The following is a 14,466-nucleotide window of genomic DNA, read 5'->3' as shown; positions in this document are numbered from 1 at the left end:
GGGCATGTTTGTCCAAAGAATTTGAAGGACAGCCTGGCATGAATGCATGTCAGGATGCCCGCCAATCCTGCAGGCTGTCCAACTAAGGGCATACTATGCAGGCAGCACCCTGAGCTTGACATAAATGTGTCTAATGATGCGTTCACTCCATGCTTTCTAAGGACTGTCCCCTAGCACTCACATGTCCACTTGTCTCCTTACTTTCTTACTAGCAGGCAGAAGTTCCTGGTATATAGTCTGGGACAGAGAAAAGGTGTATGTAGTGAGTGTAGAAGAAAGGGGACATGCCACAGTGTTAAAAGAGACAAGTGTCTGCATTACCTAAACTAATTTTATTGTCAGACAGCCCACACAAGTTTTGTTCCCATACATCCCTCTTAAGCTTCCAAACTTAAAGGGACACTATAGTCACCATAACAACTACAGCTTATTGTATTTGTTCTGGTAAGTAGAATCATTCCATTCAGGCCTTTTGCAGTAAACACTGTCTTTCCAGAGAAAATAACTCCACTGGCCACTCCTTAGATGGCTGCGAGAGGTGCTTCCTGGGACAGTACTGCCTAGTGTGCAGCACTGTCATTCAGTTTATCCACCCTCTGCATGCAGACACTGAACTTTCCTCATACAGATGCATTGATTCAATTTATCTTTATGAGGAGATGCTGATTGGCCAGGGCTTGTGCTGGCTCTGCCCCTGATCTGCCTAGTTGAAAGTCTCAGCCAATCCTATGGGGAAGTATTGTAGTTTGCTCAGACCACCACTTCTGATGATGTCAGCAGACAGTCAGTTCAGCGGCAGAGCCAGCAGCTGCAGACTTGAATACAAGTTAGATTTTACTATACTTAGGAAGGCAAGAAGGGGCCAGGGTGGTGGTTTTAACATAATAGGGTCATAAATACATGATTGTGTTCCTGACCCTGTAGTGCTCCTTTAAGTAAGAGTATGTGAAGAGTAGTTAGGCTTGCCACCTTTCTTGGGAAAAAATTACTACCTTAATCATTTGTATTATCACAAGGAGTGACATCAGAGAAAATTCTGTAAAATCACCAACAAACTACACAGTTTGATTCTGCTGTATAGATGGATTGCTCCCAGTGTCTCAGTGTCCCTATGTATCAGTGTCAGTGTCCCCATGTCACCCAGTCCCCTAGTCTCCCAGTGTCTCAGTGTCCCCATTTCTCCCAGTGTCCCAATGTCTCATGTGTCACTAGGATACTGCGGACACAGTGAGACATGGGGACACAGTGAGACATGGGGACACAGTGAGACATGGGGACACAGTGAGACATGGGGACACAGTGAGACATGGGGACACAGTGAGACATGGGGACACAGTGAGACCCGGGGACACTGAGAGACCCGGGGACACTGAGAGACCCGGGGACACTGAGAGACCCGGGGACACTGAGAGACCCGGGGACACTGAGAGACCCGGGGACACTGAGAGACCCGGGGACACTGAGAGACCCGGGGACACTGAGAGACCCGGGGACACTGAGAGACCCGGGGACACTGAGAGACCCGGGGACACTGAGAGACCCGGGGACACTGAGAGACCCGGGGACACTGAGAGACATGGGGACACTGAGAGACATGGGGACACAGAGACATGGGGACACAGAGACATGGGGACACAGAGACATGGGGACACAGAGACATGGGGACACAGAGACATGGGGACACAGAGACATGGGGACACAGAGACATGGGGACACAGAGACATGGGGACACAGAGACATGGGGACACAGAGACATGGGGACACAGAGACATGGGGACACAGAGACATGGGGACACAGAGACATGGGGACACAGAGACATGGGGACACAGAGACATGGGGACACAGAGACATGGGGACACAGAGACATGGGGACACAGAGACATGGGGACACAGAGACATGGGGACACAGAGACATGGGGACACAGAGACATGGGGACACAGAGACATGGGGACACAGAGACATGGGGACACAGAGACATGGGGACACAGAGACATGGGGACACAGAGACATGGGGACACAGAGACATGGGGACACAGAGACATGGGGACACAGAGACATGGGGACACAGAGACATGGGGACACAGAGACATGGGGACACAGAGACATGGGGACACAGAGACATGGGGACACAGAGACATGGGGACACAGAGACATGGGGACACAGAGACATGGGGACACAGAGACATGGGGACACAGAGACATGGGGACACAGAGACATGGGGACACAGAGACATGGGGACACAGAGACATGGGGACACAGAGACATGGGGACACAGAGACATGGGGACACAGAGACATGGGGACACAGAGACATGGGGACACAGAGACATGGGGACACAGAGACATGGGGACACAGAGACATGGGGACACAGAGACATGGGGACACAGAGACATGGGGACACGGAGACATGGGGACACGGAGACATGGGGACACTGGGAGACATGGGGACACTGGGAGACATGGGGACACTGAGACACTAGGGGCACAGACACTGGGAGATATGGGGACACTGAAACATTTGGGGACACTAGGGACACAGAGACATGGGAACACGGACACTGGGGGCACTGGCTGGGAGACAGACACTTGGGGACACTGGGAGACATGGGGACAGTTGTGGACATAGACATGGGGACACTGGGACATATAGGGACACTGGGAGACATGGGGACACTAGGCACACTGAGACACTAGGAACACAGACACTGGGAGACATGAGGACACTGAAACATTTGGGGACACTAAGACACTAGGGACACAGACATGGGGACACTGGGAGACTAGGGGATACTGGGAGACTAGGGGACACTGGCTGGGAGACAGACACTGGGAGACATGGGGACAGTTGTGGACATAGACATGGGGACACTGGGGCATATAAGGACACTGGGACACATGGGGACACTAGGCACACTGAGAGACATGGGACACAGACACTGGGAGACTTGGGGACACTGAGACACTAGCAACACTGGATGGTGGACATGGGGACACTGGGAGAAATTGGGACCTAGTGTCTCTGTGTCCCAATGTCTCATTGTCTCCCAATGTCCCTATGTCTCTCAGCATCCCCATGTGTCTCAGCATCCCCATGTGTCTCAGCATCCCCATGTGTCTCAGCATCCCCATGTGTCTCAGCATCCCCATGTGTCTCAGCATCCCCATGTGTCTCAGCATCCCCATGTGTCTCAGCATCCCCATGTGTCTCAGCATCCCCATGTGTCTCAGCATCCCCATGTTTCCCAGTGTCCCCAAGTGTCTCGGTGTTTCCAGGTCTCCCAGTGTCTGTGTCCTAGTGTCTCAGTGTCCCCATATGTCACCTAGTGTCTCAGTGTCCACATGTGTCTCAGTGTCCACATGTGTCTCAGTGTCCACATGTGTCTCAGTGTCCACATGTGTCTCAGTGTCCACATGTGTCTCAGTGTCCACATGTGTCTCAGTGTCCACATGTGTCTCAGTGTCCACATGTGTCTCAGTGTCCACATGTGTCTCAGTGTCCACATGTGTCTCAGTGTCCACATGTGTCTCAGTGTCCACATGTGTCTCAGTGTCCACATGTGTCTCAGTGTCCACATGTGTCTCAGTGTCCACATGTGTCTCAGTGTCCACATGTGTCTCAGTGTCCACATGTGTCTCAGTGTCCACATGTGTCTCAGTGTCCACATGTGTCTCAGTGTCCACATGTGTCTCAGTGTCCACATGTGTCTCAGTGTCCACATGTGTCTCAGTGTCCACATGTGTCTCAGTGTCCACATGTGTCTCAGTGTCCACATGTGTCCACATGTGTCTCAGTGTCCACATGTGTCTCAGTGTCCACATGTGTCTCAGTGTCCACATGTGTCCACATGTGTCTCACTGTCCACATGTGTCCCCTAGTGTCTCACTGTCCACATGTGTCCCCTAGTGTCTCACTGTCCACATGTGTCCCCTAGTGTCTCAGTGTCTCAGTGTCCCCATGTGTCCCTGCTGCCCTCTCTTCCCTCTCTTACCTGAGCTGTAGAGCTGCTGTCTGGACTCTGTGCTGTGTTGCTGCTCCCCCACGGATCAGTAAGTAGTAGAGAGAGGCAGGGATATTCTGTAACTTCCTATCCCTGCCTCTCTTCATACACAGTGACCCCTACTGGCCGGTGCTGGTATTGCAGAGTAATCTCTTTTATTCTGAGAAAAATACCTGCATTTGTATTGCCGGTATTACTGCAATACTGGCACGGCCAGGCAGCCTCAAATACCAGTCAGGTGGCAAACCAGTAAAATACCAGTCAGGTGGCAAACCTAAGAGTAGTGTGTGTAAAAAAAAAAAAAAAAAAATTTTTTTTTTTTTAAATGGGCCTATTCCATGGGCCTGGGCCTGGAGCTGCAGCTCCATCAGCCCCTATGTTAATCCGGCCCTGGCCTAAAGGACTGCCTGCACTAAACATTTATTCAACATATTTATTGAGTTTTTCCTCCTCTATAATAATATATATATATTTTTTTTTTTTTTTTATTTATTTTGTATATGTAGATATATTGCATATATATATTTTTTTATACAATTTGAGTACATATTTATAAGGAACACACACACAAGCAGACTGATATATCTTATATTTATTATTAGAAAATGCATAGAAGATTTTTTGATGCTTTTATTGATATATCAAGATGTAAGGGAATGCAATTTATAAGTGTGTATTTTTAAGATGTAATTTGTTTAAAACATTGAGAATAATATACAAAGTGATGTGATACATTATTTCTATTATTATTGTTATCCCCATTTATGGACATATTTACACTCTGAGCGGAGTAATCATAAGGACACTAAAAGAACTCTATAATGAATGCTTCATATGCCGACGAAATAAACCGGAAATTACATAGCGCACAGAGAGCGGAACGGAAATCACATTGCGCAATTAACGAAGGAAACCCACACAGATTGGATGATTGGACTACAGGCGGGCTTTTTAAAGAGAAAAACTGGAACGAGCAGAGCACAATTACAGCCAACTGAGGAAGCTAATTGAAGGGAAACACGTCTTGGCAGAGGAAACACAGACTACCACTAAGAGTATCTACTCATTGTTTTATATATTGATTTTTTTATTTTCTAGTCTTTGTGTTACTTTTTACTGATATTTTAAATGTATTAAGGAATACATTTAGATATATATATTACTGCATCCTGCACTTGTTCCGGTAAGGGGAGGTGTCACCCCAATTTGACACTAAGCTTGCAAACTTAGAGCCAGTGACTAAAAGGCTCTAGAAAAGGTGAGCACCCTTTCTAACACCTATATATTTTCTTAAGAAGTCTTCTTTAAAATACTACACCCAGAGTCCTTTTTTCTCGGTTTTCTTATACCCATATTGTGGAGAGAAATAGAGGCAAGAATCTAAAGGACAAAAGGGGTTAAGCTGTCTACCTCAAAGACACGGAAGCCTGGAAGTTTAGAGCCTAAAATATTAAAAGGCTCTGAAAAATGTGAGTAAATTTAAACTCACAAAAAATATCAAACTACTGGGTATATACAATATTGCACAATTATTTGGTATATTCTTTTGTCTTTTATGTACACCCCCTAACAAGAAAATTAAGAGGGGTGAGTTGCATGTACTTATTTCTAAATAGATCTATATAGCGCTGCACTCAAACTAGAGGCTTGGAAGGTGGAAACACCAACCAGACCTCAAGTTATTTGTTTTCCTGGTGTCTTTTGTCTTATGGTGGGGTATTGGGAGTACCCACAGAGTGCTTCTAGCAGCTAAAAAATACACTGTATAAATCATAATAAGCGCCAACCACACCTCTTTGTGTTTACATGCAAAATTAAATTCATACATGTTTTCACTGGGGGATATCTACAAATTGTGATTTAAAAAAATATTTGAGCAGTGTTCTCTCCCTTTAATACAAGGACTACAAATATAAGGAAATAGCATTAAAAAAAATATGTAATACATCTGAATAAGAAACAGAAATAAAAATGAACATACCTATCTGGCAATTTCAAATATTCATATTTTCTTGTATTTACTTTTTCTTCATTCTTTCTAACCTGGGAAAATGTATTTTAAATGATTCGCTTATTTTCTAATCGTGATATAAACTTTCAGTAAATTGTTATACAATTACATATAGTAAAACATCTCATTGAATTTGACAATGTATTTTACTTCTGTAAAGTACAAAGTCAATTTTGAAAAATACACAACTGTCCTTTTTTAATATTACGGGATATTAGACAAAATCACGGATATATTCCTTCACACTATACTACAGGCTCAGTTTTACCTTCAGCTGAAAGTAAATTAACCAAAATAAACTTACAAAGCTGTATCAAGATAAATCGAATCATTAGTGCTTAATCATAGGCTGTTAAATGATAGATCCTCGATCGTCTTTGCTCATCGAACGCTTCTTTTCACATTATTTTATTGCGAAGTAGTATTTTGCGTACATGGGCATACAAATTAATTATTCCTCTTGATACGTGGAAAATCAAATATTGAGGTACAACTATTTGGTGTTGGGATTCTTTTTTTTATTGTGAAAAGGAATTGTAATGAGAACCAACTTTGTGCCCATTTACACAAATATATGTCAGTCTATAAAAGGACAGAGAAGTACAACTATTTTATGTATTTATATGTTATAACACCAGAATGGTAGTTTGCAATCATACCTTAGATCTCTTTCGTCTTGTGGAAGTCCTAGATTTTGAATCCATTGGTGAGTTTTCAGAAATGAAGTGTATATTTTCGGGAATTTGACGCTCCTTATTTTTATCATCATGCAACGATTCAGATTTCTTTTCCAAAGTCATAATCTCTTCATTTGATCTAAAAATAATTGTGATTTGTTGTTGTTGTTGTTGTTGTTGTTGTTGTTGTTGTTATATATAATAACTGCAGGGTTTTGTGAACTACTATTGTATTAACTGTATTTGTTAAAGGAACACTATAGCGTTACAGATACAAAACTATATTCCTAACGCTATAGTGTCCCTTTCTCCATAGTGTCCTTCGCCCCCTCCCCACCCCCCAGTGTATAAAGGGTTAAAACCCCTTTTAACACTTACTTGTTTCCAACGCTGTGGTTCCTCAGCGTTGGATTGACTTTTTTATCTCTCTTCTAATAATTGGAAACGTTTGAATTGGTTTAGGTCTCTTGGGTGAAGGCCAATGCAATATTACTGCAAAGCTTAACTGGATCATCTCAAAACATGTAAATTCAGTTATTTAATCCAGAAATGAAGTGTGGACTCCGAAGTGACACTTGTCCAGTTTGTCATGGTGAAGGTTATCACAATGTTACAGGTGTAACTGATGTCCGTGGAGCCCTTGAGAAGGTTAAGCATTTTCTATTGCCAGCTTCCCAAAAAATTATACCTTACCTATTATGTATTTAAAAAAATCTACCTTTATAGGTGGATATACTGACGATAATGAAATGGCATCATATAAATGACTGCATGAAATTAGAAATGATCACCAACCTTAAGTTCAATATACAGTATGTTGCAACCAAATAATTTTTTTTATAAATGCAATACAGGTAACTTGTATTATTACAGATGGTTAAAGATCATTAAAACAATGCTAACAAAGGGATAATGTAGCAGGGATACTGAATGATGTTCATAAGATGTGCTGTCCTGTGTTGACATCTAGTGGTTAGTGAAGGTACTGATTGTTCAATAATTTAAATGTTACAATGTCTGCTGGTGACAGCTACATTTACTAATCCAAGACACTATTATTTGACTAATGGGCAACATTGCTTATCAGATCACATTTCAATCACATATTAATTTGGTATCTTAATGGGTTTTTACTTTAAAAAGAAGATTGTTAGATATGGTTAAGAAACACATTACAGTGGGACCTCCGTTTACGTATTTAATGCGTTCTCTGGGACATTTCTTATTGCGAAACATTTGTAAACCGAAACGCGGTTTCCCATAGGAATGCATTGAAAATTAATTAATCCGTTCTGGAGGTCAGAAATAAGTCAAAATGAGCTGGCATGGAAACCAACCCACAATGCAGAACACACAATAAAAGGCATGCAAACGATGAAACTCAGCTCCCTACCTTTCCAGTGCTTGAGAAATGCACCAAAAAAGTTCCAAAAAGTCCCAAAACCACTGCAAACAATTTCCAGAATGGCACCAAAACTTGATGCAAAAGCCGCTCCAACACCTCCACACTTGACGCTACGTGCTACCAACAGGCTCTAGCATGCAGGGGGCGGTGCTATAAACCTCCAGGTGCAATTGTGTATTGCGAAACAAATTTGTAAACCGAGGCATTATTTTCAATGGATTTTCATTTGTAAACCGAAAATTATGTTAACCGAGGCGTTTGTAAACCGAGGTCCCACTGTACTTTTATCTAATAGTGATTTTCAAGCAAATCTTTATCAAAATATATGTATTATAGCATGAAGCACTCATTATATATTCAATCAATGAAATAGAGCATAATAGATTAGGCACCCCCCGAAACAGCAAAATATTGACTTTCTAAAGAAGGCATTATCAAACTGTAACGTACAAGCAAGAGAAAACAAATACATTAATCAATTCAGTAACCTATAACCTATAAATTACTCATCAGGTTAGAAACCTTGAGAACATGGTCAGCTAAATAGCAGATAAACTGATTATAAATCGAGCTTTGCATAACAAATATTAACTCTATAGAAACCCTCTGAGATGCCCCACTGGAGCCCCTATCACCCACTACAGACCCTATTTCTCCACTACATCCTCTATAATTCCACTAGAGACCCTAATCCCCCATTACAGCCCCAAACGCCACCCCTAGATATGCAATCCCACAAGCAATATACGCACAGACATACACAGCAATCCCACAAACATACAACACCACAAGCAGGCTTTACAGAAATACACTGTAGCGAACGATGGTATTTCGTATACCAGTTCGTTCGTATGCTCCCGAACTGCTAGGGACTTAGTGATTATAGCCCGAAGCCCAGAGTGCTGATTCATACGTTCCCCAAGAAAGTGCAAAGTGCAGCATAAAAGTAAATCCAGCGGTTCGTCAGTCACATCCCAAACATCAGCCTAGATTAGATGAAGGGTACAACAGGAATAATTTTATTCAGGCCAGATGACCGGCCTTTATGCAATTCAGGAATACACTATACACGCCCACAAAAACTCCCACAACACGCCCACAAATTTCTGAGTCACAATGACTCTGCATAAAACACAAAATATCAAAAATATATAAAAATACACATAAAACATATAGGAATCTCCATAGATATCATATCCCCGGATAGCTTTGATCTGAGCGCCCAAGTTGTCCAAATAGCTCAGATCCCACGAACACAGCCGAATCGCCACCAGGGTAAAGTTTTGACTGACCTCATGAGGCGCTTGCCCAACAAAGCTCCATAGTTTCAGTGGTACCGGTCGATCAATTTTGGGAGCAACGAACGGTTCCCCTGGCTCATAGGTAACATTTGTTCACCTTGTTTGTGTGAACAAACCTACCAAACAGCATTCTCCTGGCTTGTCTGTGAAAGGAAGCAGGCGTTTGTGAAAGTGGCAGGGGTTCGTGGGGTCAAGTGTCCAAATTGGAGTTCCAGACACTCAATGACAAAGTCCCGTTGCCTCCTTTCGTGTGACAAAATGGCCGCCATTTTCTCCAGGACGTGGCATTCGGTTATACAAACGGAGACCACACAGAAAGAGCACTTAATCCTGTGGTTTCTTTGTAGTTAATGAGCCAGGGGGGTGGTTGGTGTTCAGTAGATTTATCTACAGAATGTAGGGAAAGTGTTTTCTCTATGGGATAAAATAAACCAGGGAAATGTCTTGTGAGCAGAAGAAAGTATGGCACAAAGTATATGGCCCATAGTCGGTGGGCAGGAGGTTAGCTTCCACACTCCTCCAGGAGTTCGTGGCAAACGTCCAGGGTAAGGAGCTTTCGTCACATACACATAGAAACATAGAATGTGACGGCAGTTAAGAACCATTCGGCCCATCTAGTCTGCCCAATTTTATAAATATTTTCATAAGTCTCTTATATCTAGTATAGTCTTACGCCTATCCCACAAATGCTTAAACTCCCTCACAGTGTTAGCCTCTACCACTTCAGCTGAAAAGCTATTCCATGCATCCACTGCCCTCTTAGTAAAGTAATACTTATTTTTAAACCTTTGCCTGTCTAATTTAAGACTATGTCCTCTTTTTGTAGTAGTTTTCCTTCTTTTAAATATACTCTCCACCTTTACGTCACACACCCTCTCCCAGCTCTGTCCCAGTTATCATCCAACCACCCACCTTGTCACATTCACCAATCATTCATACTCCAAACTAATCGTATAAATGCAAGTAATCAAATATTCCAAACGTTGTACTTGTGTGATATATATTTATAGCATGGGGTGCATTGAGAAAACAAGACTTGGGGCAACAAGGAGGGTACATCCAGCCAGGCCCGGACTGGCCATCAGGCACACCGGGCAAATGCCAGGTGGGCCGCGATGGCCATGGGGCCGAGGCCGGCAGGGGAGATCACAGGATCTCCCCTGCCAGCCCCTGCAGGGCCAGCGCTATCAGTGTGCCGGCCCTGCATAGTGCCTACATGGAGGGCCGGTGGGGAGATCAAAGAAAGGGAGGGAGAAGAGGACTGGCGGAGCTCTATCCAGCTGCTCCGCCAGGTCTTCTCGCGAGGTCTGAGATTTGCCGCGGTTACCGCGGCAACGCTCAGATCTCGCGAGAGTGAACTCTAGCCTGCAGGCTAGAGTTCATTCTCACCACTGGACTACCAGGGAAGGATGGCAGCACCCTCCATGGCAGCATGCCCAGACACACACAACAACCAGACACACCCAGCACCCCCAGATGCACCCAGCACCCTCAGACACATACAGCACCCCCAGACACACACAGCACGCCCAGACACCCAGACAGCACCCAGACGCACCCAGCACCCAGACACACACAGCACCCTTAGACACACAAAGCACCCAAACACACAAAGCACCCCCAGACATACACGCACACAGCACCCTCAGACACACAAAGCACCCAAACACACACAGCACCCCGAGACACACACAGCACCCAGACACACACAGCACCCAGACACACACAGCACCCCCAGACACACACAACACCCACAGCACCCTCAGACACACACAGCACCCCCAGATACACACAGCACCCAGACACACACACAGCACCCAGACACACACAGCACCCAGACACACACAGCACCCAGACACACACAGCACCCAGACGCACACAGCACCCCCAGACGCACCCAGCACCCTCAGACACACACAGCACCCAGACACACACAGCATCCCCAGACGCACACAGCATCCCCAGACGCACACAGCATCCCCAGACGCACACAGCATCCCCAGACGCACACAGCATCCCCAGACGCACACAGCATCCCCAGATGCACACACATCACCCCCAGACGCACACACAGCACCCCCAGACGCACACACAGCACCCCCAGACGAACACACAGCACCCAGACGAACACACAGCACCCAGACGCACACAGCGCACCCAGACGCACACAGCGCACCCAGACACACACAGCACCCTCAAATACACACAGCGCACCCTCAAACACAGCACCCTCGCTCACACACACAGCACACTCTCACACATATATATATATATATATATATATATAATAACCCTCAGTGAGTTAACAAAGAAAACTAGAAACCTAGAATGTGACGGAAGATAAAAACACCCTCACACACAGCACCCCTCTTACATACACACACTGCGCCCCTCACACAAACAATACGTCCAAATATAAAAAAAAAAATATATATATATATATATATATATATACATACACACAGTACAGCACCCCTCACACTGCACCACTACACACATTACGCTCCAGATACACGCTAGATCCCTTACCCTATATGCACTCTTAATCCTCTATACACACACACACAATCTCCTATACACACTCTGGGTCCTTTACACACTAGAACTCCTACACACACACACACACACACACACACACTGCATTCCTTGTCAGCAAACACATACAACATTCTCTAAACACACCCTCTCTACAACCCCTACACACACTACGTCACCTATACACACACACACTACAGCCCGTATACACACACTCACTACATCCCCTATAACACTATGCCCTCTATACACACACTCTCTACAGCCCCTAGCCACACATATTATACCACAAAGGAAATTGACCTATTTACACAATACCAAACCACACACACGCAATCCCTCAAGCAGCCTCCAAACACATGCATCATACACTTTCCTGGCCCGTTTGTCCTCTGGTATCCCACTTGTGGAGACACCAGAGACAATTTAAAAGCAAACACAGCGCAAGCATGCTATTAAATTTGCTTGCGCTGGGCAGAACAAATTCAGGGCCTTTTTCTAATGCTAGAGCTCTTCAGCGGGGCTCTGCGCATTGAACCAACATGCTCACTTTGAGAGGGGACATGCTTGTAATTAGTGATGACAAAACACACCCTCTCTGGCCCCGCCCCCTTAGGGGGCCGCTCTGATTGAAAAATGCCCGGGCCTAATTTTTTTCCCAGTCCGGCCCTGCATCCAGCCCTGCCGGCATCCCAGTACTTCTCTATCTTGTAGCATGAAGGACAACATCTGGTTAATAGGTAAGTTTACTACTGTTTATTTAAAGGAAAGGAGGAAAGGAGGAGCATTGGGTTCCAGGAGACTCTCCAACACTCCAATGTATTTATTAAAAATGCTGGAGTGTTCCATAAGAGATTCATTTGAACGGTAGTAAGAGGTCACAACTCTGTACACAGATATAATGTTAGTGTACCATACCTCGATTTGCAGGGTTCACTGGATCCCGAACAGATTTCATTACTCTGTAGAGAAGGCTCTTTTTCAACCTTCAAGAAAATGTTGTTAGAAATTTATATAGGATATAACAAAGTTATCTCAAAATCGGAAACAAACATCTAGGTACAAAAAATCTCAGACTATCCAGATTTAGCACTAGACTCTATTGCATAAGACAACCAAATTTCTGGTAATGGCATAGTACTTGTCCCATAACTGTCAATAGATTAAATGGAATTCCGTTACCGGCGGTAAAGTGATCTACTGAATCAAGCAAGTTGAATGACAGTGAAAGTGGGTATTTGGTATTAGCAATATGATTGAATGTTTTGATAAGTATGGGACAGGTGGGATGTTATAGTAAAACTTTTATGAAATTTCAATACTTGCAGTATAACGTTGGAAGGCAATGAGATATTGAAAATACTTGGGGGAAGTTGTCTGGGAGCCTATTAGACCCGCGCTCTCAGTGTGTGTATCATTTTTGTTCGAAGTTGATGAGCTGACTTCCACATTAACCAAACACTAGCAGAGAGTACAGGCTACAGGCACCAAGAAAATCTTGTTAATTGTCAGATCTCAAAAATGGTTGATATTAACCAGAGGGGACACTGTACCAGAAATGCATTAATTTAGTTAGGAATTATTTAGGCAATGATTAACTAAAGAGTTTGAATTAATCAATCTTGTTGGATTTGGACCCAGTCATAGGTGGCCAAAAACACTACCGTACCATGTAGTATATGAACACTTGTAACTGGAAGTATGTAATATTCATATGCTTGGGTAAATTAGTTAAATATAAGGAATACCATAGGAAATGCCAGAATTAATTTATTGATTTTTATATGGCAACATAGGAATTCTACACACTTCCAGCAAGCACCATTCATGAACCCAACAGCATGTGGAACTCAAAAATATGGCTCAGATGTCAACTCTAATTGAACTACAGCTTTTTAGACAATTTGGTGTATGACCTCAGCTACATTTCTAAAACCAGCAAAAAACTGCAAGCCCTGATTGTTCAATTCTTGTTGGTTAAGAGCAGCTATTAGTCAAACAATTGGGACTAAACAATATACACAGAAATGGTAAACAAACTTACATCTGCCTCCAAAGATACCGACCACACTTGCCAATTACAAGTTTGCCGGCATACATCAAGAAAAGGCACACTTTGCTATTAATTGTCATAGTAACTCCAACAGGACACCATAAAAGTGTCACTTCACCTGGGATCATCAGAGCACATTACCTTTGGCGTTTCTTTACACTTAATTGCCAACTTTCACAAGAATTTAATGGAAGTTATATTCACCATGCTTATAGATAGACGGTAGTGCTTAAATATAGACTACATATATTATTTTGGATGTTTAGGAAGTTATTAATTTTTTTTCCCTTTACATCTTGATGAGTCAAGTGTCCTTTTTAAGTCAGATGGCAACTTGGTGGCAAATTTTATCTTGTAGCGTAAAAACCAGGAGTTAATAAGCAACTCATATAAATCTCTATGGAATATATAAAATCTTTTGACGCTTGCTAATTATTAGTTGTTAAATGTTAAAATTTGTAGCATTGAAATGAATAGGGATCA

The 14,466-nt window shown here is 43.5% G+C and overlaps 1 protein-coding gene across 1 annotated transcript in view; it reads right to left on the bottom strand.

The window, feature by feature from the left end:
- Positions 1–14,466, bottom strand: part of LOC134612260 (coiled-coil domain-containing protein 18-like) — a 76,095-nt gene that overhangs the window by 30,021 nt on the left and 31,608 nt on the right. The window contains exons 9-11 of the mRNA XM_063456606.1: positions 12,849–12,916; positions 6,672–6,828; positions 5,983–6,044 (exon numbers count right to left, since the gene is read on the bottom strand). Of these exons, the coding sequence (XP_063312676.1) occupies positions 5,983–6,044; positions 6,672–6,828; positions 12,849–12,916 (287 nt within the window). The remainder of the gene's footprint in view (positions 1–5,982; positions 6,045–6,671; positions 6,829–12,848; positions 12,917–14,466) is intronic.

This window comes from Pelobates fuscus, chromosome 5, assembly GCF_036172605.1.
Source record: "Pelobates fuscus isolate aPelFus1 chromosome 5, aPelFus1.pri, whole genome shotgun sequence".
NCBI lineage: Eukaryota > Metazoa > Chordata > Amphibia > Anura > Pelobatidae > Pelobates > Pelobates fuscus.
This window is presented reverse-complemented; position numbering and strand designations above follow the sequence as displayed.